At 54.0% G+C, this 24,722-nt stretch overlaps 1 protein-coding gene across 4 annotated transcripts in view; it reads left to right on the top strand.

Annotated features, from left to right (window-relative positions):
• Positions 1-24,722, top strand: part of add2 (adducin 2 (beta)) — a 162,725-nt gene that overhangs the window by 102,312 nt on the left and 35,691 nt on the right. For all 4 annotated transcript variants that reach the window (XM_038785490.1, XM_038785488.1, XM_038785489.1 and 1 more), the window contains 8 exons: positions 9,708-9,935; positions 11,482-11,617; positions 12,589-12,740; positions 16,700-16,780; positions 17,141-17,290; positions 17,615-17,758; positions 20,508-20,606; positions 22,978-23,154. In XM_038785490.1, coding sequence (XP_038641418.1) covers positions 9,741-9,935; positions 11,482-11,617; positions 12,589-12,740; positions 16,700-16,780; positions 17,141-17,290; positions 17,615-17,758; positions 20,508-20,606; positions 22,978-23,154 — 1,134 coding nt within the window. In that variant the 5' untranslated portion in view covers positions 9,708-9,740. The remainder of the gene's footprint in view (positions 1-9,707; positions 9,936-11,481; positions 11,618-12,588; positions 12,741-16,699; positions 16,781-17,140; positions 17,291-17,614; positions 17,759-20,507; positions 20,607-22,977; positions 23,155-24,722) is intronic.

Here is a 24,722-nt window from a genome sequence, read left to right as displayed (position 1 = left end):
GAGAGAGGGGCGACATGGATTTGAAAAGAATAGATTGTGTCCAAAACACGGAGTTGATATTTTGAGGAAGGAGCTGAAGTCGTGGATGGGGAACATCTACTGCTGGATACAACGTATGTGCACTTCCAGAAGGCACTTCATAAGGTTCCACATGAGAGACTCTTAACTAAAATTAAGGCCCATGGAACTGAAGACAAACTATTCACTTTGTTAAACGATCAGATTACGTTGGGGTGGTGTATATACACAAGCTTTAAAAGGAAGTGACTAAGATTATGTCACAATGATTTGTGGAGATGGCCTCAACTTCATAGTGCAGAATGCGAGTGTTATTGAGAAAAGGGACATCCTGTCAAAGCTTTTTGTATTGGACTCACCACTCAAGATAAACCAACGGTTAAATTGAACAACAGTTGTTTATTGTTTTTGTGGCTGTTTAGGTGAGTAGAGTGGAGTTTAAGTTCCAGGATGTTGACCCAGCGACAGGGAAGGAACGGCCAATATATTTCCAAGTTGGGATGGTTAGTGAGTTGGAGGGGAGCCTCCAGGTGGTGGGATTCCCAGGTATCTGCTGCCCTTGTCCTTCTGGATGGTAGAGGTCGTGGGTTTGGAAGGTGCTGTCTAAGGAGCCTTGGTGAGTTGCTGCAGTGCATCTTGTAGATGGTACACACGGCTGCCACTGTGCGTTGGTGGTGGAGGGAGTGAATGTTTGTGGATGGGGTGCCGATCAAGCGGGGCTGCTTTGTCCTAGATGGTGTGGAGCTTCTTGACTGTTGTTGGGAGCTGCACTCATCCAGTCAAGTGGAGAGTATTCCCTCACACTCCTGACTTGTACCTTGTAGATGGTGGACAGGCTTTGGGGGGAGTCAGGAGGTGAGTTACTCTCCGCAGGACTCTCTGACCTGTTCTCGAGGCCACTGTTTATATGGTGATTCTAGTTGAATTTCTAGTCAGTGATAACTGATCTGATGAGTGCAAGACTAAAAACTTCGACAGCGTGTCCCTTTTCAGAAATATTCACGATATATGTCTTAATGACTTGAAACGACACAGTAATTATCGTCACTCGGAGTGGAAAGTGAGAGTGACTATGAGTGATTGAATCTAATGGATTAGCTAATCCATTTTGGAACAGTAACGGATAAATCGGAGCTGTAGACTAACAATGGGATTCAGTGGGAGGCCAAAGAGAGTTCGTTAGTCACAGGAACAGACGGCGAGAATGTAGTGCTTATGTGTAAAAAAGAATCAAAAGATACGAATGGAACATCTGTCTCAGAAACATATAGAGGGTGAGGTGATTAATTTCGGAGTGTCATTTTGGGTGGTTTTGGTGGGGTGTTTCCCGCTGGCTTTTTGCTTGAGACCCACTCTGTTATTCGCCCACATTTAGCCATTTTGGGGCCTTGAGGAGATGCTCTCTCCGGTTAAACCAGACTGAGATCTGTTTTCAGTCGTGGGGAGATGGGTTCGCTGGTGAGACCGGCTCCTCAGAAATACGGGCGGCCATTTTGAAAGGGCTCCCTGAAGTTAAGTGAGCTTGAGGGTTCACCCCCACCCATGGACAATGTCACCCTCCCACCCATTTGGGCATTACCCCATACCACCCCTCTCAAGTGAGGACACCCCCCCCCCCCCCCGATGGGGTCACAGAGGGCCACACTATTCCGGCCTCCCCACTCCCCCACTTTCAGCCATCCCCTTTCAGGACCCTCAACCTGCACCACCCCCCCCCCAACTTTTAGGAGGCCCCTTCGCGCCCGCCCAGCGCAGGCGAGATCTAGAGCGTGACCTCTCACAAGATCCCGCCAGGCGACCCGAGCATCGCAAATCTCACGAGACTCACCAAATCGGGCACAGGGAGGCCGCCGGATCGCCCCCCCCCCCCCCCCCCCCCCAGGATGTTTTGTTGCTGCTGGACTGAGGGCGCGATTGAACCAGAAATAGTCAGAGTTCCACCCTGGGTGGGATTAGCGGGATCTTTCCTGGCACTTGTAGTTTTGGGAACGACCCCGCTGCCTAACGGCACTTTGTTGCCATTTGGCTGCCGGTGGGGTCAGAAGCAGGGGAAGGGCAACAAGTCCCGGAGAGTCAGAGGCAGACACGATGGGCCGAATGGTCTCCTTCTGTGCCTTAACAATTGGCCCTGGTGGGAAGGCGGCAGGGATTGAACCGGATGTTGCCATGGTTCCAGGGGTTAGATCATGAGGCGAGATTATGTAAATAAAAATGAAAATCGCTTATTGTCACGAGTAGGCTTCAAATGAAGTTACTGTGAAAAGCCCCTAGTCGCCACATTCCGGCGCCTGTTCGGGGAGGCCGGTACGGGAATTGAACCGTGGCCTGCCTTGGTCTGCTTTCAAAGCCAGCTCTTTAGCCCTGTGCTAAACCAATTGGGCCTGTCGTCCAACATATCCTGCCCTTCCTCAAATACGGAAGTTGCTTCCTTTTTGAACCATCCAAACGATTCGCCGCCAACCACTCCCTGTGGTCGCGCGGTCCACATTCTCGGCATTTCCCGGATCATGATGTTCCTCCTGATTTTCCGATTGCAATTGGCTCGATTTACGACCCGCAGGTCTTGACCCGCCTTTCTCGCCCTCCCACCCGCCAAACCCAGGTCTCGCCTCGCGTTCGGCCTAGCGAAAGGCTTCGGCAGCCCTGAGACGCTCCACGTGCCTTCCCCTCGCTCCCAGTCATGGTGAGTTTAAGCGTTTAAACAACACGGTTGATTCGTGCTGTACATAACCCCCGATCTCACAGCCTTGACAATAGAGGGCCGTGTCTGAGCGATGGTGTAATTGTTATAATTAGGCACGAGAGTAACTATCAGATCTGTAATGAGCTATAATCATTATCTAAGTCACTGAGGGCTAATTACAGAGAGTGTGAGCCCACAGCCACCACCAGCACTCGAAGCTGAGGCGGCGATCAAATATTTTCGGCAGTTAATTATTTTTCAAATTCATTAACGTCGCATCGGGAAAACCAATATTTTGGAAATGTGTGCAGTGAGCTCATTTGGCGCCCAGCTCTTCCAGAATTATTTTTCAAAGGCCGTGTTACACGGCACAAGAATTTGAAGCCCCCGTTTGGAATCGTTTTGACAAACCACAGGAATAAAATGTGACACGGGACACACAGCTCCGGCCGTTAGATAGATCCCATCGCACGAGGGGGATCGGCCAAGCCGAGTCACTCCTGGCTCTCATTCCTCAACAAGCAATGGTTTTTACCTCGCAAAATGTTTATTGTGATTCGCAGATAGGAACAGATTCTCCCCTGTCACCTCCTCTCAAACACTGCGCACTGGGAGGAGGGTACCTCTGCTCTGTCACTGCGAGTACAGTCAGAAGGTTTCCTCTGGGACACTGTGAATACAGTGACAGTGTTTCCTCTGGGACACTGTGGATACAGTGAGAGGGTCTCCTCTGGGACACTGTGAATACAGTGAGAGGGTTTCCTCTGGGACACTGTGAATACAGTGAGAGGGTCTCCTCTGGGATACTGTGAATACAGTGACAGTGTTTCCTCTGGGACACTGTGAATACAGTGAGGGGGTCTCCTCTGGGATACTGTGAATACAGTGAGAGGGTCTCCTCTGGGACACTGTTGTACAGTGAGAGTGTTTCCTCTGGGACACTGTGAATACAGTGAGAGGGTCTCCTCTGGGATACTGTGAATACAGTGAGAGGGTCTCCTCTGGACACTGTGAATACAGTGAGAGGGTTTCCTCTGGGACACTGTGGATACAGTGAGGGGGTTTCCTCTGGGACACTGTGGATACAGTGAGGGGGTTTCCTCTGGGACACTATGAATACAGTGACAGTGTTTCCTCTGGGACACTGTGAATACAGTGAGAGTGTTTCCTCTGGGACACTGTGAATACAGTGACAGTGTTTCCTCTGGGACACTGTGAATACAGTGAGGGGGTCTCCTCTGGGACACTGTGATACAGTGAGGTTTCCTCTGGGACACTGTGAATACAGTGAGGGGGTCTCCTCTGGGATACTGTGAATACAGTCAGAGGGTTTCCTCTGGACACTGTGAATACAGTCAGGGGGTCTCCTCTGGGACACTGTGAATACAGTGAGGGGGTTTCCTCTGGGACACTGTGAATACAGTCAGAGGGTTTCCTCTGGACACTGTGAATACAGTGAGGGGGTTTCCTCTGGGACACTGTGAATACAGTGAGGGGGTCTCCTCTGGGACACTGTGAATACAGTCAGAGGGTTTCCTCTGGACACTGTGAATACAGTCAGAGGGTTTCCTCTGGGACACTGTGAATACAGTCAGAGGGTTTCCTCTGGACACTGTGAATACAGTAAGGGGGTCTCCTCTGGGACACTGTGAATACAGTCAGAGGGTTTCCTCTGGACACTGTGAATACAGTCAGAGGGTTTCCTCTGGACACTGTGAATACAGTCAGAGGGTTTCCTCTGGACACTGTGAATACAGTGAGGGGGTTTCCTCTGGGACACTGTGAATACAGTCAGAGGGTTTCCTCTGGACACTGTGAATACAGTCAGAGGGTTTCCTCTGGGACACTGTGAATACAGTGAGGGGGTTTCCTCTGGGACACTGTGAATACAGTGAGGGGGTTTCCTCTGGGACACTGTGAATACAGTGACAGTGTTTCCTCTGGGACACTGTGAATACAGTGAGAGGGTCTCCTCTTTGTACCTATTCATTGACCTGAGTACTCAGACGGACACCCCCCCTCCCTTGACCAATTGAGGATTGGGGTATCTTTACCTCACAAACCCGAACAGAAACGCGAATCCTTTCCCTCGAAACCTAAAATGGCTCCATTTTGAGTGGTCCCTGAGATTGAAGTTTCTATGTTAATGAGCTTGATCCTCCATCTCAGTGCCGCACTGTAACAGAGCGGCAGTGTCAGAGGAGCTGTGTTTCAGACAGGACACTGCTCCCAAGCTTTGTCTGTCTTCCCAGCCAATAATAGATACACTATAGCACCCTGAGGTGAGAGTGACTGCCCTTTGACTTCAAGGCAGCATTTGACCGAGTGTGGCATCAGGGAGCCCCTAGCTAAACTAGAGTCAATGGGAATCAGGGAAAACTCTCCGCTGGTTGGAGTCATTCCCGGCACAAAGGAAGATGGTTGTGGTGGTTGGAGGTCAATCATCTCAGCTCCAGGACATCACTGCAGGAGTTCCTCAGGGTAGGGTCCTAGGCCCCAACCATCTTCAGCTGCTTCATCAATATCCGTCCCTCCATCATAAGGTCAGAAGTGGGGATGTTTGCTGATGACGGCACAATGTTCAGCACAATTCACGATGACTCAGATGATGAAGCAGTCCATGTCCAAATGCAGCAAGACCTGGACAATATCCAGGCTTGGAAGGCAAGTGGCAAGTTACATTTGTGCCACACGTGCCAGGCAATGGCCATCTCCTCCAAGAGAGGATCTAACCGTCGCTACTTGACATTCAACAGCATTACCATCCCAGAATCCCCCACTATCAACATCCTGGGGGTTACCATTGACCAGATACTGAACTGGACCCAGCCATATAAATACTGTGGCTACCAGAGCAGGTCAGAGGCTGGGAATCCTACGGAGAGTAACTCACCTCCTGACTCCCCCCAGAGCCTGTCCACCATCTACAAGGCACAAGTCAGGAGTGTGAGGGAATACTCTCCACTTGCCTGGATGAGTGCAGCTCGCAACAACACTCAAGAAGCTCAACACCATCCAGGACAAAGCAGCCCCGCTTGATCGGCACCCCATCCACAAACATTCACTCCCTCCACCACCGACGCACAGTGGCAGCCGTGTGTACCATCTACAAGATGCACTGCAGCAACTCACCAAGGCTCCTTAGGCAGCACCTTCCAAACCCACGACCTCTACCATCTAGAAGGACAAGGGCAGCAGATACCTGGGAACCCCACCACCTGGAGGTTCCCCTCCAAGTCACTCACCGCCCCGACTTGGAAATATATCGGCCGTTCCTTCACTGTCAAAATCCTGGAACTCACTCCCTAACAGCACAGTGGGATTACCTACATCTCAGGCACTGCAGCGGCTCAAGAAGGCGGCTCACCCACCGCCTTCTCATGGGGGAGTTAGGAATGGGAATTTTCCTGTCAGCGGTGACCCCCAGGATATCGACTGAGCAAGGATAATGCTGGATGCCACTGGGAAGAGGCTAGATTGATACGTGGGTAGCACACAAAACTGTCGATAGTTTATTCCTGATTAGCAACTGAGCTCCGTGCATGAAGATTAAAAATACGAGTGGGATAAACAAGAGCTCTTCTGAGGTCGTGTTCAACTTCCTACTGCTGTGCGATGCCTAACGTGAAGACTTTGACACGAAAGAAAATAATGCTAATCAAGAGCTGTGAAGGCACCCCCTCACCGAGGGAATGAGCTCGAGAATAATCTTGTTAGCCGAAAGTGAGAATTATCATCGCTGTTGCCTGACACTAAATTGCATCTTCCGCCCCGATCCTTGCCACACAATTCGCTCAGTAGCCAAGCGAATTCATCAAGTTGTCTCCTTGCACCCCCCCCCGATGAGTCACCTTGGCCGTTGTGGGTTTTGATGAGCACCGCCTGGTATTCAGTCGGAAATAGAATATAACCCTTGCTCCATCTTCAGACCTTGCCAGGACAGATGGCCTGTGCGGCAAACAACATATGCTGAAGATTGACTCCCCCTACTCCATTCCTTTCCTGATGAAACCAGGCCTCTCGAATCCTCACGGTTCACCTCGTGTTGACCGTCAACAGTCCCATTGCACGGGATTCTGGGAAGGACGGAACCCGGGGCTGTATCGAAGCTGGAAAATGCTGGAATACATTCCAAAAAAACAAGTTAAAAATACTATTTCCCTTCATTGACGTTGCGGAACAGAAATGGCAATACTCCTGCTGATAAGCAGAGGAAGAGGTTGCTGTGAATACTTATTTTATTCCCCGTTAACTCTGCTCTCGCTATGGAATTAGCTCACTCTCTCTTTGAAGTCTCATCACCATGTTTCGAAGGCCAGGAGCTAGGAAAGGACAGGGGGAGTGATATATCATCTTCTCTTTCGAAGGGAGCGTAGTGCCCCTCGGCAACCGGCTTCCCCTTGGCAACCGGTGTCCCTCTCGTCAATCAATGTCACCTCAGCAACCGGGGTTCCCTTGGTAACCAGTGTCACCCTCGGCAAGTAATGGGCGCAATTCTCCCAAAGGGAGACAACGTGCCGACGCCGGAGTGACAACCGGAGTGTTTCACTCCGGCGTCGGAGGCCGCTCCTCGCCCCCTATTCTCCCACACCCCAGGGGGCTAGGAGCGGCGCCGCGTCAATTCCGCGTGCCGGGCCTTGACGCCGGCGTCAAAGCGGTGCCACGTAAATAACGTGGCCGGCGGCGCTTAAATGACGTCACCTGCGCATGCGCGGTTGCCGTCCTCCCCGCGGACGCCCCGCAAGACATGGCGGATTGATCTTGCGGGGCGGCGGAGGGAAAAGAGTGCGTCCTTTAGAGACGCCGGCCCAACAATCGGTGGGCACCGATCGCGGGCCAGACCCCTCCTGAGCGCCCCCCTGGTGCTCGATCCTCCCCCCCCCCCCCCCCCCCCCACAGGCCCCACATGCAGCGGTCGCGCGCTGTTCACGCCGGCAGCGACCAGGTGTGGTTGGCGCCAGCGTGAACCCGTCGGATTAGGCAGGCCACTCGGCCCATCCGGGCCGGAGAATTGCCGCTCGACCGTTAGAAACGGCGAGCGGCGATTCTCCGAGCAGCTGTCGTAAAACGCGACACGCGTGGGGGTGGGAGAATCGCGTGCGGGTGCCGGGCGGCGTGGCGTGAATCGCCCCGCACTCCCGCGATTCTCCCACCCGGCGTGAGGGTCGCAAAATCGCGCCCAATGTCCCCTTGGCACCCGGGGTTCCCTTGGTAACAGGTGTCCCCATGGCAATCAGTGTCCCCGTGGCAACTAGTGTCCCCTCAGCAACCAATGTCCCCTCGGCAACAAATTTTCCTCGGCAACTGATGTTCCCTCGGAAGCCAATATCCTCTCAGCAACCAGTGTCCCTTCAGCAACCGGTGTTCCTTTAGCAACCGGTGTTCCCTAAGCAACCGGTGTCTCCTTGGCAACCAATGTCTCCTCGGGAACAGATGTCTCCTCGGCAACCGATATCCTTTTGGCAACCCATGTCCCCTCAGCTAACTGTGTCCCCTTAGCAACTGCCGTCCCCTGGGCAACCATCACCTACTCATCAACTATTACCCCCCTGCAACCAGTGTCCCCTTGGCAACTGCCATCCTATCAGCAACCGGTGTTCCCTTGGCAACCGGTGTCCCCTTGGCATCTGCCATCCTCTCAGCAACCGGTGTTCCCTTGGCAACCAATGTCCCCTCGGCAACTGGGGTCCTCTTGGTAACCGGTGTCCCCATGGCAATCAGTGTCCCCTCGGCAACTGGTGTCCCCTCGGCAACTGGTGTCCCCTTGGCAACCAGTGTCCCCTCGGCAACGGATGTTCCCTCGGTAACTGATGTCCCCTCAGCAGCCAGTATCCTCTCAGCAACCAATGACCCCCTCAGCAAACTGCCGCACCCTGGGCAACCATCACCTACTCATCAACAATTACCCCCCCCCCCCCCTGCAACCAGTGTCCCCTTGGCAACGACTGTTCCCTTGGCAACTGGCATCCCCTCAGAAACTGGTATCACCTCAGCAACAGTATCTCCTCAGAAACAGTATCTCCTCGGCAACTGAAATCTCCTCGGCAACTGAAATCTCCTCGGCAACTGAAATCTCCCCGGCAACTGTTGTCCCCTCGGCAACAGAAGGAACGGAGAAGCTTGTTGCCGTGGGAGGGACCAGGTTGGTTATGGGAGACATGGGATGAGGTTCAGCTCTGGAAGATTAGACGTCGGAAGAAAGTTAGATTCTGTATTTGCACCCAGAGCGATTCTGCAACGAATATTTTGCAAGAGACGTAAATTGAAGCAGATAAACGAACATTCGTTAGGAGGGATTGCGTATCTGAAAACAAGGAACGATAATGGCGGGGACGAGGAATGGGCACTGAAATAGGTTTGGAGTCAAGAACTCAGTTGAAACGCACCGGTTCAGATGATAGACCATAAGACGGAGGGACAGTAGATGGCCATTCGGCCCATCGAGTCTGTTCCACCATTCAATGAGATCATGGCTGATCTGATTTAATCGTCAACTCCGCTTTCTTGCCTTATCCAACATTCCATCTGCCAAGTTTTTGCCCACTCGCCCAACTGGTCTGTATCCCTCTGTCATCCTCACCATTTGCCTACCCACCCAATTTTGCAGCCAATGGGTGATCGTTCGTAAATGCAATCAATGCCTCAACCGATCTGTGCACAGCAAGCTCCCACACATTGTAATGTGACAATGGCCATCTAATGTGGGTTTTTTTCGGTGATGTTGATTGAGGGACAACTAAATCGGGGCACCGCGGAGAACTTGTCGTCAGCATTGCACCATGGGATATTTTACGCCTGGTTAACATGCGGCCAACAGACACGCCTCCTCGATACCCCAGAGTGGAAAATGGACGCTGATTGGTTGGTTGAGTTGACTTGCTGGCCAATCAGCAACCATTTTCTCCCGGAGAGTAAATTGCTGTGATTGTTTGAAATTTGGTATTCTTCGATTTGTCCTGATGCGTGCAAAGGGGATAATTCGCTCTCTGTTTTTTTTATATCGCAGGAGAGCTCATCAGTCGCAGAGGAGAATCTAACCATGAGTGGGGAGGCTGCCCAGGAGGTGGTTGCAGGGTCGCCCCCACCCAGTGCCACCCGGAAGGAGTGCTATTTTGACCGGGTCTCCGAGACCGACCCGGAATATCTCCGGCTGAGGAACATGGCCCCCACCTTGAGGCAAGACTTCAATTTGATGGAACAGAAGAAGCGAGTGACAGTGATCTTGCAGAGCCCAGTGAGTAGATAGACTGCCTATTGCTAGAGGTCCACAATTCTTGACAAACTGACCCCCTCCCCCAGGGAAAGCGGGGATCATAACACCATAGAACCATAAGAAATAGGAAGAGAGGAGGCCATTCAGCCCCTTGAGTCTGCTCCACCATTTAATAAGATCCTGGCTGATCTAACACTCACTAATCCACTTTCCTGCCTTCTCTCCGTAATCCTAATTCCCCTTCCTGATTAAAAACTTATCGATCTCGGCCTTGAACATGTTCCAGGACTCGGCCTCCACAGCTTCCTGAGGTAAAGAATTCCCCGCTCTGTGGGAGAAGAAATTCTCCCTCAAATCCAGCTTAAATGAGCTCCCCCTTATTCTGGGACTCCGCCCTCTGGTCCTACACTCTCCCATGAGTGGAAACGTCCTCCCAACATTGACCCTGACTAACCCCCTCAGAATCTTATATGTTCCAATCCTATCGCCTCCCATTCGGAACTCCGAGGAATACAGACCCAACCTGATTAATCTTTCCTCAAATGGCAGTCCCTCCATCTCCGGGATCATCGCAGTAACCCTCCTCTGTCCTGCCTCCAGTGATAATATATCTTTCCTTCAATAAGGAGACTAGAACTGTGCAGAGTATTCTAAATGTGGCCTCACTAGTACCTCAGCTGCAGAAACACTTCATCAGATAGAAACCACAACATCTGATCATAGAATTATAGAATTTACAGTGCAGAAAGAGGCCATTCGGCCCATCGAGTCTGCACCAGCCCTTACATAGAGCACCTGACTGAAGCCCACATATCTACCCTATCCCTGTAACCCAGTAACCCCCCACTTAACATTTTTTGGACACTAAGGGCAATTGATCATGGCCAATCCACCTAACCTGCACATCTTTGGACTGTGGGAGGAAACCGGAGCACCCGGAGGAAACCCACGCACACACGGGGAGGATGTGCAGACTCCGCACAGACAGCGACCCGAGCCGGGAATCGAACCTGGGACCCTGGAGCTGTGCAGAAACTGTGCTAACCACTGTGCTACCGTGCTGCCCCCTCCAGAAGCCAAAGGAATCGCTTGACCTCCGGCTAACCTGGATGGTGGAAGAAGGGCCGAGTGGCCTTCTGCCCGCCAGCAATGGGCGTAACTCCCATCATAAAAGTTGCCAATTTAGCTCGGGGTAATTCCGAGGAGCGGGGCACAGAAATATTTCCAAAAGAGGGCGGGAGTGGAAGGAATGAGATAGTTCTCGGGATAACCAGCACAGGGGGTGATGGGCCGAATGTCCTCCTTGTGTGTGTGTGTGTGCCCTGTCGATTTTCCGACGCCCCATGGGGTGAAACCTTCCGAGTCCCTCGTTAATGTTTGACGTTGAGAAATATCAATTGGTGAACCCTGCCGACAAAACAGCAGAGGGCAAAGTTCGATACGACATCTTCGATGGTCACCTAATTGGTGTCAATGAGGCGGGCAGGCTACGTATGAGGTGATGAGGCCTTTGTTTTCTCTCTCTCCCTCTACCTCCCTCTCTTTCTCTCTCTCTCTCTCTCATTAGGCATTCAGAGATGAATTGGAAAGTTTGATCCAAGAACAGATGAAGAAAGGAAACGACTCGAGCAACCTCTGGGCACTGCGCCAGATCGTGGATTTTATGACGAGTTCACCTCTGGCCCTCCCCACATCACCACCCGGTAAGGCGCTTGGCAAAGCGGGTTGCTCCCCTCGCACCCCGGGTCCCTTCTGTTTGGCGCCCCCTCTCTCCGACGCACCTCTTTTGCCCTCACACACTCGCGCCCTGGGCAGACCGACCTCGAAATATTGCCACGCCCGTTGGCGGAACAGCTCTCTTGAGTGTCTGCGCCGCCAACCACTGCCTTCATATAGCACCTTGAACATGGTACAACACTCCCAGGGTGCACTGCAGAACGCCCGCAGAGCCGAAGTAAAATCGGGACCGGCGACCCGAAATGTGGGTAGAGAGGCTGGTTTTAAGGGGCTATTAAAGGATTAAAGCGGGATCGAGTGAGCAGCGAGTTGGAGGGAGAGGGTTTCCAGTTTCTGGGGGGGCCCCAGGTAGCTGAAGGCCCAGCGGATTAAAATCAGGGGATACTCCAGTCCGGAATTGGAGGAGTGCAGAGATTGGGAGGAGGGGAGCGGTGGCGAGGGAGGCTGGGGAGTTGGGTGTCACCTCACCGGGAGCCAGTGCTCGACTCAGATTTACTGTAAAATTGGCACGCTCTGGGCTCGCTGGGTAGCCAAGCGGGCCGGTAACTCTTTTCAACTAGGGGCAGCAGGGTAGCATTGGGGCAGCAGGGTAGCATAGTGGTTAGCATAAATGCTTCACAGCTCCAAGGTCCCAGGTTCGATTCCCGGCTGGGTCACTGTCTGTGTGGAGTCTGCACGTCCTCCCCCTGTGTGCGTGGGTTTCCTCCGGGTGCTCCGGTTTCCTCCCACAGTCCAAAGATGTGCGGGTTAGGTGGATTGGCCATGCTAAATTGCCCGTAGTGTCCTAATAAAAAAAAAAAGTACGGTTAAGGGGTTACGGGTATAGGGTGGATATGTGGGTTTGAGTAGGGTGATCATGGCTCGGCACAACATTGAGGGCCGAAGGGCCTGTTCTGTGCTGTACTGTTCTATTCTATAACTCTCTCTGTCATAAAAGGAGTAAATATGGTGACACCAATCAACGACTTCCGAGCCACTGAATCGTTGGCCTTCGTCAAGGGGGAAAGACTCATGCGGTGTAAGGTGGCCAGCATTTATCGACTGTTGGATCTTTTTGGCTGGGCTCAGATTACTAACACGTACATAACGGTGAGTAGAGTCTCCAGAATTTTCCTCATGAATACCACGGAGGGTCCCCTCCAACCAGGAAGGATCAATCCTGGAGGGACTGGGATAGCTTCGAACAAGGAAAGCGGACATGGGCCTTCCTTTCAATGTCTCAGCCTGAGACTAGGCCCGTGCGGAAGAAAGTCATGTTTCTGCTCGAGGTGAAGCCACCTTGACCGATCATAGGTGCAGGTGGCAGGGGTTGTGTGAAATTCCGGACACGTCAGGTTTGTTACGGAGGCTCTGGAAATGTGAACACACAAGTTGTTTCCTCGCCAACACGCCCATGTCACCGTTATCAGGAATATAATCTCTTCACTCTCTCTCCCTCTCTCTGTAAATCCCTCCCTCTCTCTGTCTCCTCTCTCTCTATCTCCCTCTCTCTGTCTGTCTCTGTCTCTCACTGTCTGCCGCTCTCTCTCTCTGTCTGCCTCTCTCCCTCTCTCTCTCTCTCTCTCCCTCTCTGCCTGTCAATCTTTCACCGTCTACCTCGGTCTCTCTGTCTGTCTCTTTCCCTCTCTATCCATCTCTTGCTCCATGTTCCATCTCACTCTGTCTTTCTCACTTTCTCTCTTTCTCTCTTTATCTCTCCCACCCTCCTCTCTATCTCTCTCTCTCCCTCTCTCTGTCCATCCTCTCACACTCCCCCTCTCTATCTCCTCTGTCTGTCTCTCACTGTCTGCCTCTTTCTTTCTCCCTCTCTCTGTCTTTCTCTCTCTCTCTTCCTCTGACTGTCTGTCACCATCTCCCTCTGTCCCTCTCTCTCTGTCTCTGCTCTCTCCCTGTCTCTCTCTCTCTCGCTCTTTTCCCTCTCTGTCTCTCTCTCTCTCCCTCTGTCTGTCTCTCACCATCTCCCTCTGTTTCTCACTCTCTCTCTCTGTCTCTCTCTCTCGCTCCCTCCTTCTCTCTCCGTCTCTCCTCTCTCTCCCTGTCTCTCTCTCTCTCTCTCTCGCTCGCTCCCTCTCAGTCTCTGTCTCTCTCTCCCCCCTCTGTCCCTCTCTCTCTCTGTCCTCTCTCTCTGTCTCTCGCTCTCCCTGTCTCTCTCTCTCTCTCGCTCGCTCCCTCTCAGTCTCTGTCTCTCTCTCCCCCCTCTGTCCCTCTCTCTCTCTGTCCTCTCTCTCTGTCTCTCGCTCTCCCTGTCTCTCTCTCTCTCTCGCTCGCTCCCTCTCAGTCTCTGTCTCTCTCTTCCCCCCTCTGTCCCTCTCTCTCTGTGTCTTCGCTCTCTCTCTCTGTCTCTCGCTCTCCCTGTCTTTTTCTCTCTCTCTCTCTCTCGCTCCCTCTCTGTCTCTCTCTCTCTCTCTCTCTCTCTCTCCCTCTGTCCCTCTTTCTCTCTGTCTCTCCTCTCTCCCTGTCTCTCTCTCTCTCCCTGGGCGCGATTCTCCGCTCCCCACGCCGGGTTGGAGAATCGCCGGAGGGCCTCCCGACTAATTTCACGCCCCCCTGGCGCCCCCCGCGATTCTCCCACCCCCCCGCTCGGAAGAATCGCCGCTCGCCGTTTTTCACGACGACCGGCGATTCTCCTGCTGCCGGTGACCAGGACCACGTCTCGCGGGGCGGCTGAGGGCAAAGACGGCCACCGCGCATGCGCGGCTGATGTCACGTAGGCGCCGCCGTCGCGTCACTCTCGGTGCGCCGCCCAGCGGCCGAGAGTTACGGAGCGCCGCTCCTAGCCCCGCCGGGAGGGGAGACTATGGAGTGAGGAGCGGCCTCCGAGGCCATCGTGAAACTCGGCCGAGTTCACGACGGCCCTCCCGATTTTTCCCGGGAGCGGAGAACTCCGCCCCCTGTCTCTCTCTCCCTGTCTTTCTCTCTCTCTCTCGCTCCCTCTCTGTCTCTCTCTCTCCCTCTGTCTGTCTGTCTCAATGTCCGGCTGTCCGGCTCTCACCGTCTGTCTCCTCCCTCTGTCTCCCTCTCCCTCTTTCTCAGTCTCTCTCTCTCTCTCTTTTCTCCCTCTGCCTCTCACTCTCCGCCACCTCCCCTCACACTCTCTCCCTCACACTCTCTCCCCTCACACTCTCCCCCTCACACTCTCTCCCCTCACACTCTCTCCCCTCACACTCTCTCCCCTCACACTCTCCCCTCACACTCTCTCCCCTCACACTCTCCCCTCACAGTCTCTCCCCTCACACTCTCCCCCTCACACTCTCTCCCCTCACACTCTCCCCTGACACTCTCTCCCCTCACACTCTCTCCCCTCACACTCTCTCCCCTCACACACTCTCCCCTCACACTCTCTCCCTCACACTCTCTCTCCCCTCACACTCTCTCCCCTCACACTCTCTCCCCTCGCACTCTCCCCCTCACTCTCTCCCCCTCACACTCTCTCCCCTCACACTCTCTCCCCTCACACTCTCTCCCCCTCACACTCTCTCCCTCACACTCTCCCCCTCACACTCTCTCCCCTCACACTCTCTCCCTCACACTCTCTCTCCCCTCACACTCTCTCCCCTCACACTCTCTCCCCTCACACTCTCTCCCCTCACACTCTCTCCCCTCACACTCTCTCCCCTCACACTCTCTCCCTCACTCTCTCTCCCTCACACTCTCTCCCCTCACACTCTCCCCCTCACACTCTCCCCCCTCACACTCTCTCCCCCTCACACTCTCTCCCCTCACACTCGCTCCCCTCACACACACTCCCCCTCACACTCTCTCCCCCTCACACTCTCTCCCCCTCACACTCTCTCCCCTCACACTCTCTCCCCCCACTCTCTCCCCTCACACTCTCTCCCCTCACACTCTCTCCCCTCACACTCTCTCCCCCTCACACTCTCTCCCCTCACACTCTCTCCCCTCACTCTCTCCCCTCACACTCTCTCCCCTCACACTCTCTCCCCTCACACTCTCCCCCTCCCCCCCCCTCTCCCCCTCACCTCTCGCTGGAATATTTGCGTTGGGGAGGCGTCAGTTTGCTGTCTGGGATATTCAGCCTGGGGGGCGTCAGATTGCTGTCTGGGATATTCACCATGGGGGGCGTCAGTTTGCTGTCTGGGATATTCAGCCTGGGGGGCGTCAGTTTGCTGTCTGGGATATTCAGCCTGGGGGGGCGTCAGTTTGCTGTCTGGGATATTCACCCTGGGGGGGCATCAGTTTGCTGTCTGGGATATTCAGCCAGGGGGCGTCAGTTTGCTGTCTGGGATATTCAGCCTGGGGGGGCGTCAGTTTGCTGTCTGGGATATTCACCCTGGGGGGCGTCAGTTTGCTGTCTGGGATATTCAGCCTGGGGGGGCGTCAGTTTGCTGTCTGGGATATTCACCCTGGGGGGCGTCAGTTTGCTGTCTGGGATATTCAGCCTGGGGGGGCATCAGTTTGCTGTCTGGGATATCCTGAAATGGGTAACAGGACCTGACTGAAACTGTGTGCTCCCTGGAAACATGAATGAACCTGCATCAACCTGACAGATCCAGATCCCCCCCCCCCCCCCCCCCCCACAGGTGGAATTGAACCTCCTGAATCCGATCGGGCAGAATTTCCCCATTCCGATATGTCCGATCGGGCTGGGGAATCTGACTGGAGATTTCAGAAGTATTGGGGTAACCTTTGATTTCGGGACAGGTTCTGGGGAACCCCACGTGGCATTGGTGCTGGTTGCCTGACACAGGCACTCGTCTGAACTGCTCCCGTACTCTTTAACGCCGGAATCCAGGTCCTACCAACCACAACCATCGCCAGGAGATCATCATCTCCACGGAGACGGAGCCTCAGTGATGAAAGGGGAGGTTGGACCACCATGGCGACAACATTTGGCTGAATAATGGTTGATTTACAAATGGATGGGAAACGGGATCAATGCTTAAGGGGAAGATATGAGGAGGATACGCTGAACGGGTGAGATGAAGGAGGGTGGGAGGAGGAGGGGGGGATAGTTGCATGACGATAGGCCGAATGGTCTCTCTTATTGACAAGTGTGATCTCACCTCTCCTCTGTGTGTTTCCGTCAGCTGAGAGTGAGCAAGGAACAGGATCATTTTCTCATCGTTCCCAGAGGAGTTTCCTACGGAGAAGTCTCTGGCTCCCTCCTGGTGAGTATCACGAGCAGACGCCGCGAATCGAAACCCTCCCGTCTCGCTCCCGGCTGCACTGTTTCCCGTACCAGCCTCCCCGGACAGGCGCCGGAATTTGGCGACTAGGGGCTTTTCACAGTAACTTCATTGAAGCCTACTCGTGACAATAAGCAATTTTCATTTTCATTTCATTTTCATATTGGTTCACGGCACCCCGAGGCCAAAGTGACAGGGCAAAGGCCTTCGAGCACCCGTTAGTCATGCTGCTTCTGTGCTCGGTTGGCGCGACCATTTCGACGCCCCAGTGCATGGCCGCCTCACTCCCTCCCGAGCCAGCGAAAGACTTTTCCCCGCTAATGGTTGCTCAATCGTTCGCAGGTCAAGGTGAACATTCTGGGCGGGGTGATCAACCAGGGGAGCAGCAATCTGTCCGTGGACTGCGCTGCGTTCAGTCTCCACTCGGCGATATACGCAGCCCGCCCTGATGTCCGATGCATAATCCACCTGCACACCCCGGCCGCCGCTGCGGTAAGTACAAATCTTCTTAGTGTTAACGAACGCTGTGTGGAAACGGTCAACACTGTATTGGTGAAATGGGTTCAATCAAGGTCAACTCCATCCAGTCATCCCGGGTCCAGATTCCGGCCTGCTTTGGGGGCCCTGGCATCTCGATCGGGGCAGCTTACACAAGCAAGGCCCCTTTCCCAATTGACTGTTTGTACGGTGAAATCGTTGCGATGATTTGTGCGTGATATTGGGGCTCCCTACTGGAGATAGCAGCTGACATGGCTTCACTCCAATCCCTCACGATATGAACATGTTTGTCTTTGAGAATTTCCTTTCTCGTTCCAGGTGTCTGCCATGAAGTGTGGCATCTTACCATTATCCCATGAGGCCTTGCTAATTGGCGACGTGGCCTATTACGAATATAATGGAGCCCTGGACGAGGAGGACGATCGGATTCAACTACAGAAGTGCCTGGGCCCCACCTGTAAGGTACCTCACACGTTTAGTGCTCACGGTTTGAAGTCCGATATATTTACTGCTGTTTCCAAACCGTCCCCTGTCCACCTCAATCAATCGGCACCGTGAGGTTGGCATCGGCTATTGAGTTGACATCTTTGCTAGATGAACCTTGACCTCGTCAGCTTTCGCCCTGTCACCTCTTGGCCCTTAGCATCCCTCCCGCCTCAGCAGAGGGTCGATGAGGTGAGAGTCTCAAAAAAAACCTCAATTGAGGTGGGTGTGCTACCCCACGGCACGTCATCTCCCCTTCAAATTGCAGCCAAGTGACAGAGGGTAGTGGGTGGATGGGCAGGCAGTGGGAAGGTCCTCCGCAGGACTGTACAGGACCCCACCCTGCCTACTAACCGTCTTACGGGAGACCGTTAAATTATGCGCCATCTCTCCCGGAGAGGAGAAAATTGGGAATTCCGGGAGTTCCCAATTTCGGTCTCCCCGGAACTCTCAGCTTCTGTCTCTCCCAAAAAGTTCCCACTTTCTATCTCCCGGGGAATTCCCGGCTTCAGTCTCTCCCAGAATTCCCAGTTCGCCATTTCTCCCAGCGTGCCAGTTTCCATCTCTCCTGGAGCTCCCAATTTTTTTTCTGTCCTGAAATTCCCTTCTCGTCCAGAGTTCCCAGTTTCCATCTCTCGCAGAATTCCCACCTTCCATCTCTCTCTGTGTTCCCAGTTATCTTCTCTTCTGGAGTTACCAATTGCCGTCTCTTTTGGAGTTCCAAGTTTCAGTGTCCCGAAATTCCCAGCTTCCATCCCTCCCGGAGTTCCCAGTTATCTTATCTCCCAGAGTTTCCAGTTTCTGTCTCTCCTGGAGTATCAAGTTTCGGTGTCCCTGAATTCCGAGTTTCCCTCTCTTCCAGAGTTCCCAGTTTCCGTGTCATGAGAATTCTCAATTTCCAAATCTCCCAGCGTTCCCAGTTTCCGTCTCATCCGGAATCCTCAGTTTCAGTCTCTCCCCGGAACTACCAGTTTCCGTGTCTCCAGGAGCTCCCGGTTTCTGTCTCTCCCGGCATTCCCGGTTTCAGGTTCTCCGGTCTGTTTCCCCGTTCCCACTCCCTGGAACTGGTACACATCCTCTGATTGTTGCCATGGCGACGCCGTTAATGGCCTCTAAAGGCCGAGGCCTCTGGGATAAAGTGATCACGTGACTGGGTGTTAAACCCTCGAGGGGGACCACACAAAGAATAAGGATGCTCGGGGACTTCTGTACACAGCTTTGGGCCGTCGAGAATGATCTGAGCGACGAACACTCTGACTGAGCGATGCCTGGTTACGGTGATCTCGGTAATGGCTGCCTGGACACAGTGATAGGTCAAGGATCAAGGACAAGATGTCAGAGCAACAGGCACTGGGCATGTGGCAGCCTCAGTATGACCCTATTCCTCGGGTGCCCGGCGAGAACCTATTAAAACACTTACATAAGAACTAGGAACTAGAGCTGGCAATTCAGCCCATCGAGTCTGCTCCGCCATTTACTACGATCATGGCTGATCCCATCCCAGCCTCGACTCCACCATCTTGCCCATCCTCCATAACCCTTCAACACATTACCAATTAAAAATCTGTCTAACTCTTCCTTAAATTTACCCACTGCCCCAGCGTCCTCACACTCTGGGGTAGCGAGTTCCACAGATACACGACCTTTTGAGAGACGTTCTCATCACAGTTTTCAATAAGCTACCCCTTATCCTGACACTATGAACTCCCGTTCCAGAATATCTCACAGGAAGAAAGCCCGCTCTAATTTGTCAATACCATTTATCATCTTGTAAACCTCAATTAGTTCTCCTCTCGTTCTGCCAAACTCGAGAGAGTATCGGCCTAAACTTCTCAATCTCTCTTCATACGATAGACCCCTCATCTCTGGTATCAATCGAGTGAACCGCCTCTGAACTGCCTCGAATGCAGCTCCATCCTTCCTCAAATAGGGGGTCTGAATCTGTATACAATCCTGTAGGGGCGGGATTCTCCCCTACCCGGCGGGGCGGACGGTACCGGCATCGAGGAGTGGCGTGAACCACTCCGGCGTCAGCCGCCCGGAAGGTTACGGTGATCAGGCTTCAGGGCCTAGGCAGGAGGTGGCAGGGTTGGCGTCCTGCCAACCGGCAACAAAAGGCCTCCGCCGGCTGGCGCAAGTTGGCGTATGTGCGGGAGCACCGGCATGTTCTTCACCGAGCCGGCCATGGCGGACCGCTACACCGGCCGGCGCGGAGGGAAAGAGTGCCCCTACGGCACAGGCCCGCCCGCGGATCTGTGGGGCCCGATCGCGGGCCAGGCCACCATGGGAGCCCCCCCCCCCCCCCCGGGCCAAATCCCCCCGCCCCCCCCCCCCCCCCCCCCCGAGGATTCCGCAAGCCGCCCACACAGCCAGGTCCCGCCGGTACCTGGTGTATTTTACGCCGACGGGACCCGCCGAAGACGGGTGACCACTCGTCCCATCGCGGGCCGGAGAATCGGCGGATGGGCCGCTGCCAACGGCACGACGCGATTTCCGCCCCCGACGACAAATCTGCGCCGGAGAATTCGGCAGCCGGCGGCATTCATGCCGCCCACCCTGCGATGCTCCGGCCCGGCGGGAGGGCGGAGAATCCCGACCCTAGGTGCTGTCGCACGAATGCCTTGTGCAGCTGCAGCAACACTTATTTCACATCGCTAAAACCCGTCTACTCTCACATCAGTCATCAAGGAGCGCACGGGAGCTAACGTTCATTCCCTCTTGTGTCTAGGTTCTCCTGTTACGGAACCATGGTGTGGTAGCACTCGGCGAAACCGTGGAAGAAGCATTCTACAAAATCTACCATCTCCAGTCAGCCTGCGAAATCCAGGTAATGTCCGTAAGCCCCGATCTTCGCTCCCGATGATGATTCTGTGTTCAAATCGCCAATCAATCCTCGAGCAGCAGAAACGGTGCAGAAACGAGAGGAGGCCCTGCAGCCCTTGGCTGATACTCTGGGCGCGATTCTCCCAACGGGAGACTAAGTGCCGACGCTGGAGTGAAAACCGGAGTGTTTCACTCCGACGTCGGAGGCCGCTCCTCGCTCCCTATTCTCCCACCCCCAGGGGGCGAGGAGCGGCGCCGCGTCATTTACGTGCTAGGCCTTGGCGCCGTGTGAAAGCATGTTGCCGTCCTCCCCACGGGCATGGAGGATTGATCTTGCGGGGCAGCGGAGGGAAAAGAGTGCGTCCTTTAGAGATGCCTGCCCGCCATTCGGTGGGCACCGTTCGCGGGCCAGACCCCTACTGAGCACCCCCCTGGTGCTCGATCCTCCTCCCCCCACCCCCCCACCCCCCCCGCCCCCCACAGGCCACCCACGGAGCGTTCGCGCGCTGTTGACGCCGGTAGCGACCAGGTGTGGTTGGCGCCGGCGTGAACCCTGTCGAATTGGGCAGGCCGCTCGGCCCATCCGGGCCGGAGAATCTCCGAGCGGCCTGTCGTAAAACGCGGGGGGGGTGGGAGAATCGCGTGAGGGCGCCAGGGCGGCGTGGCGGGAATCGCCCGGCTCCCCCGCGATTCTCTGACCCGGCGTGGGGGGCAGAGCATTGCGCCCTCTAACTTCATCAGGCTCCAGCACTCTCTCCCCATGCCCCTTGACACCTTTACAGCCTAGATATCTATCCCTTTCATTCTTAAATATAGTCAGTGACTTGGTCTCCATGGCGAAGAATGTCTACAGGTTCACCCCGTGCTGCAACTTTCTGCACTCTCTCTCCATTAACCAATATTCAGCTCCTTTATTCTTCCGACCAAAGTGAATAACCACCCCACAGGGGGAGACATCCTCCCAGCATGCACCCTGTCAAACCCCTCAGAATCTAACGGGCGGGATTCTCCATCGGCGCGTCCCCGCCGGCAGCCGGCCAATCGGGTTTCCCATTGCGGGCACCCCCACACCGCCAGGAAATCCGCGGGCGCGAGTCGGCGGCCGGTGAAACGGAGCCTCACGCCGACAGAAAATCCCTTCACGAAGATCACTTTTCATTTGTCTAAACTGTGATGACTGCAGGCCCAACCTTTCCTCAGAAATTGATGGGAAATGTTCAGACTGGTGTCCAGGTACTAGTGGTGTACCACAAGGATCTGTTTTGGGGCCGCTGCTGTTTGTCATTTTTATAAATGACCTGGAGAAGGGCGTAGAAGGATGGGTGAGTACATTTGCAGATGACACTAAAGTCGGTGGAGTTGTGGACAGGAAGGATGTTGCAGGTTACAGAGGGACATAGATAAGCTGCAGAGCTGGGCTGACAGGTGGCAAATTGAGTTTAATGCAGAAAAGTGTGAGGTGATTCATTTTGGAAGGAATAACAGGAAGACAGAGTACTGGGCTAATGGTAAGATTCTTGGTAGTGTGGACGAGCAGAGAGATCTCGGTGTCCATATCCATAGATCCCTGAAAGTTGCCACCCAGGTTGAGAGGGTTGTTAAGAAGGCGTAGGGTGTGTTAGCTTTTATTGGTAGAGGGATTGAATTTCGGAGCCATGAGGTCATGTTGCAGCTGTACAAAATTCTGGTGCGGCCGCATTTGGAGTATTGCGTGTATTTCTGGTCGCCGCATTATAGAAAGGATGTGAAAGCATTGGAAAGGGTACAGAGGAGATTTACCAGGATGTTGCCTGTTAATGGAGGGAAGATCTTACGAGGAAAGGCTGAGGGACTTGAGGCTGTTTTTGTTACAAAGAAGGTTAAGAGGTGACTTAATAGAGGCATACAAGATGATCAGAGGATTAGATAGGGTGGACAGTGAGAGCGTTTTTCCTCAGATGGTGATGTCCAGCACGAGGGGACATAGCTTTAAATTGAGGGGAGATAGATATAGGGCAGATGTCAGAGGTGGTTCTTTACTCAGAGAGTAGTAAGGGCGTGGAGTGCCCTGCCTGCAACAGTAGTGGACTCGCCAACACTAAACACATTCAAATGGTCATTGGATAGGCATATGGACGATAAGGGAATAGTGTAGAGGGACTTTAGAGTGGTTTCACAGGTCGGCACAACATCGAGGGCGAAGGGCCTGTACTGCGCTGTAATGTTCTATGTTCTATGTTCAGAGCCCCCCCGATCCCTGGAATTAGCAATCACTGCCAAGACAGTAGCATCGTTGGCGTTGGGATATCGTTTGGGTCTTGGGGCTCTGGCCAATGGGACATCCCTGCTTTGCGGCGTGCCCCAATCAGAGTTTAACGTCCGGGCCTCGTTTTCAGGTCTCATGCCTCTCCTGCGCGGGAGGAGTGGAGAACGTCATCCTGTTGGACCGGGACAGGTGCAAGCCCCACGGGCTCAGCTCCGTGGGATGGGCGGGCAACACCTTTGGGCCCATGCAGAAGAGTCGGGTCGGTGAGCACGAATTCGAGGCTCTGATGAGGATGCTGGACAACTTGGTGAGTGGGTTGGGCACTGGAGGGGTTCAACAGGTGCAATGGTCTTGTCCGCGGTTGGTATGATGGGCTATCCCAAGATCCCCCAGGGGGAGATGGCAGATCTAAGAGGTTGGCCCTGAATGATGGAGTAGAAATGGCTCAAATCCCTCACAAAATGGCGGGTGAGGGATGAAAAATAGCAGAGATAATCCCGATGAGATAACGCAGGTGGGTCGAGAAGGAGGATTATGGGACTGCGGGAGGGAAAGCTGATTGGCTGGATTCGAGTATGGAATTCTGGGAAAGATGGGCGGCAGCACGTCCAAGGGCCTTGGGGAGGAAATGGAGATCAGGGTTTTATTGCGAGAAGGGGGACTGCAATGGAAAATTAGAGGGAGAGAGGGACACATCCTGATCTGAAAGAACTAATTTGGGGGCCAGGACGGGCAGTTGGATGGACACAGGTTTAGTGGGAATAGGACCAAGGGGGCAGGACATGGTCAGGCAATTAAGGGGAGGCAGTGGCATGTTGGTATTGTTACAGGACTCCCAATCCAGTGAGCCAGGGTAATGTTCTGAGGAGCAGGAGTTCGAATCCCACCATGGGCAGATCGAGGACATTTGAATCCAATAAAATATCTGGAATTAAAAGTCTAACGTTGATGAAACCATCGGCAATCGTCCTAAAAACCCATCTGGTTCACTAATGTCCTTTCGGGAAGGAAATCGGCCATCCTTACCCGGTCTGGCCTACGTGTGAGTCCAGAACCATGGCAAACGGGTTGACTCAGGGTCACCCAGGGCAATTAGGGATGGGCAACAAATGCTGGCCTTGCCCAGCGATTGCCCTCATTCCAGGAATGACTACCTGGGAGAGGGTCTGAGAGGAGGTAGGGGATGCAGATCCGAGGTCAGGGAAGGGAACGTGAGAGGAATAGTGGACCAGTGGGGGGTGGCGGAACGCAGCAAGGGGAGGCATCTCCCCAATCTGTCTGAGTGACAGATACGTCAATGAGCTCCTTGCACTTGTTGGAGGTGAGTTGGGGGGTTTGGGGGGGGGGGGGGGGGGGGGGTGGGGGGGGAGTGCGGGCTGTGAGGACTGGGAAGGTTGGAGACTTTCACTGCGGAAGTGGGAAGGAGCTGAGATAGATGGAGAGAGACAGTGGTAAGTTGTAGCACAATGGGACTTACATAGATATAGAATTACATAGAATTTACAGTGCAGAAGGAGGCCATTCGGCCCATCGAGTCTGCACCGTCTCCTGGAAAGAGCACCCTACCCAAGGTTAACACCTCCACCCTATCCCCATAACCCAGTAACCCCACCCAACACTAAGGGCAATTTTGGACACGAAGGGCAATTTAGCATGGCCAATCCACCTATCTTGCACATCTTTGGACTGTGGGAGGAAACTGGAGCACCCGGAGGAAACCCACGCACACAAATGGGGAGGATGTGCAGACTCCGCACAGACAGTGACCCAAGCCGGAATCGAACCTGGGACCCTGGAGCTGTGAAGCGATTGTGCTATCCACAATGCTACCGTGCTGCCCACGTGGGGTCCTTGTTCATGAAACCCAGAAAGCTA

Source organism: Scyliorhinus canicula, chromosome 26, assembly GCF_902713615.1.
Source record: "Scyliorhinus canicula chromosome 26, sScyCan1.1, whole genome shotgun sequence".
Classification (NCBI taxonomy): domain Eukaryota; kingdom Metazoa; phylum Chordata; class Chondrichthyes; order Carcharhiniformes; family Scyliorhinidae; genus Scyliorhinus; species Scyliorhinus canicula.
The sequence above is the reverse complement of the archived record's forward strand: the minus strand, read 5'-3'. Positions and strand labels throughout refer to the sequence as shown.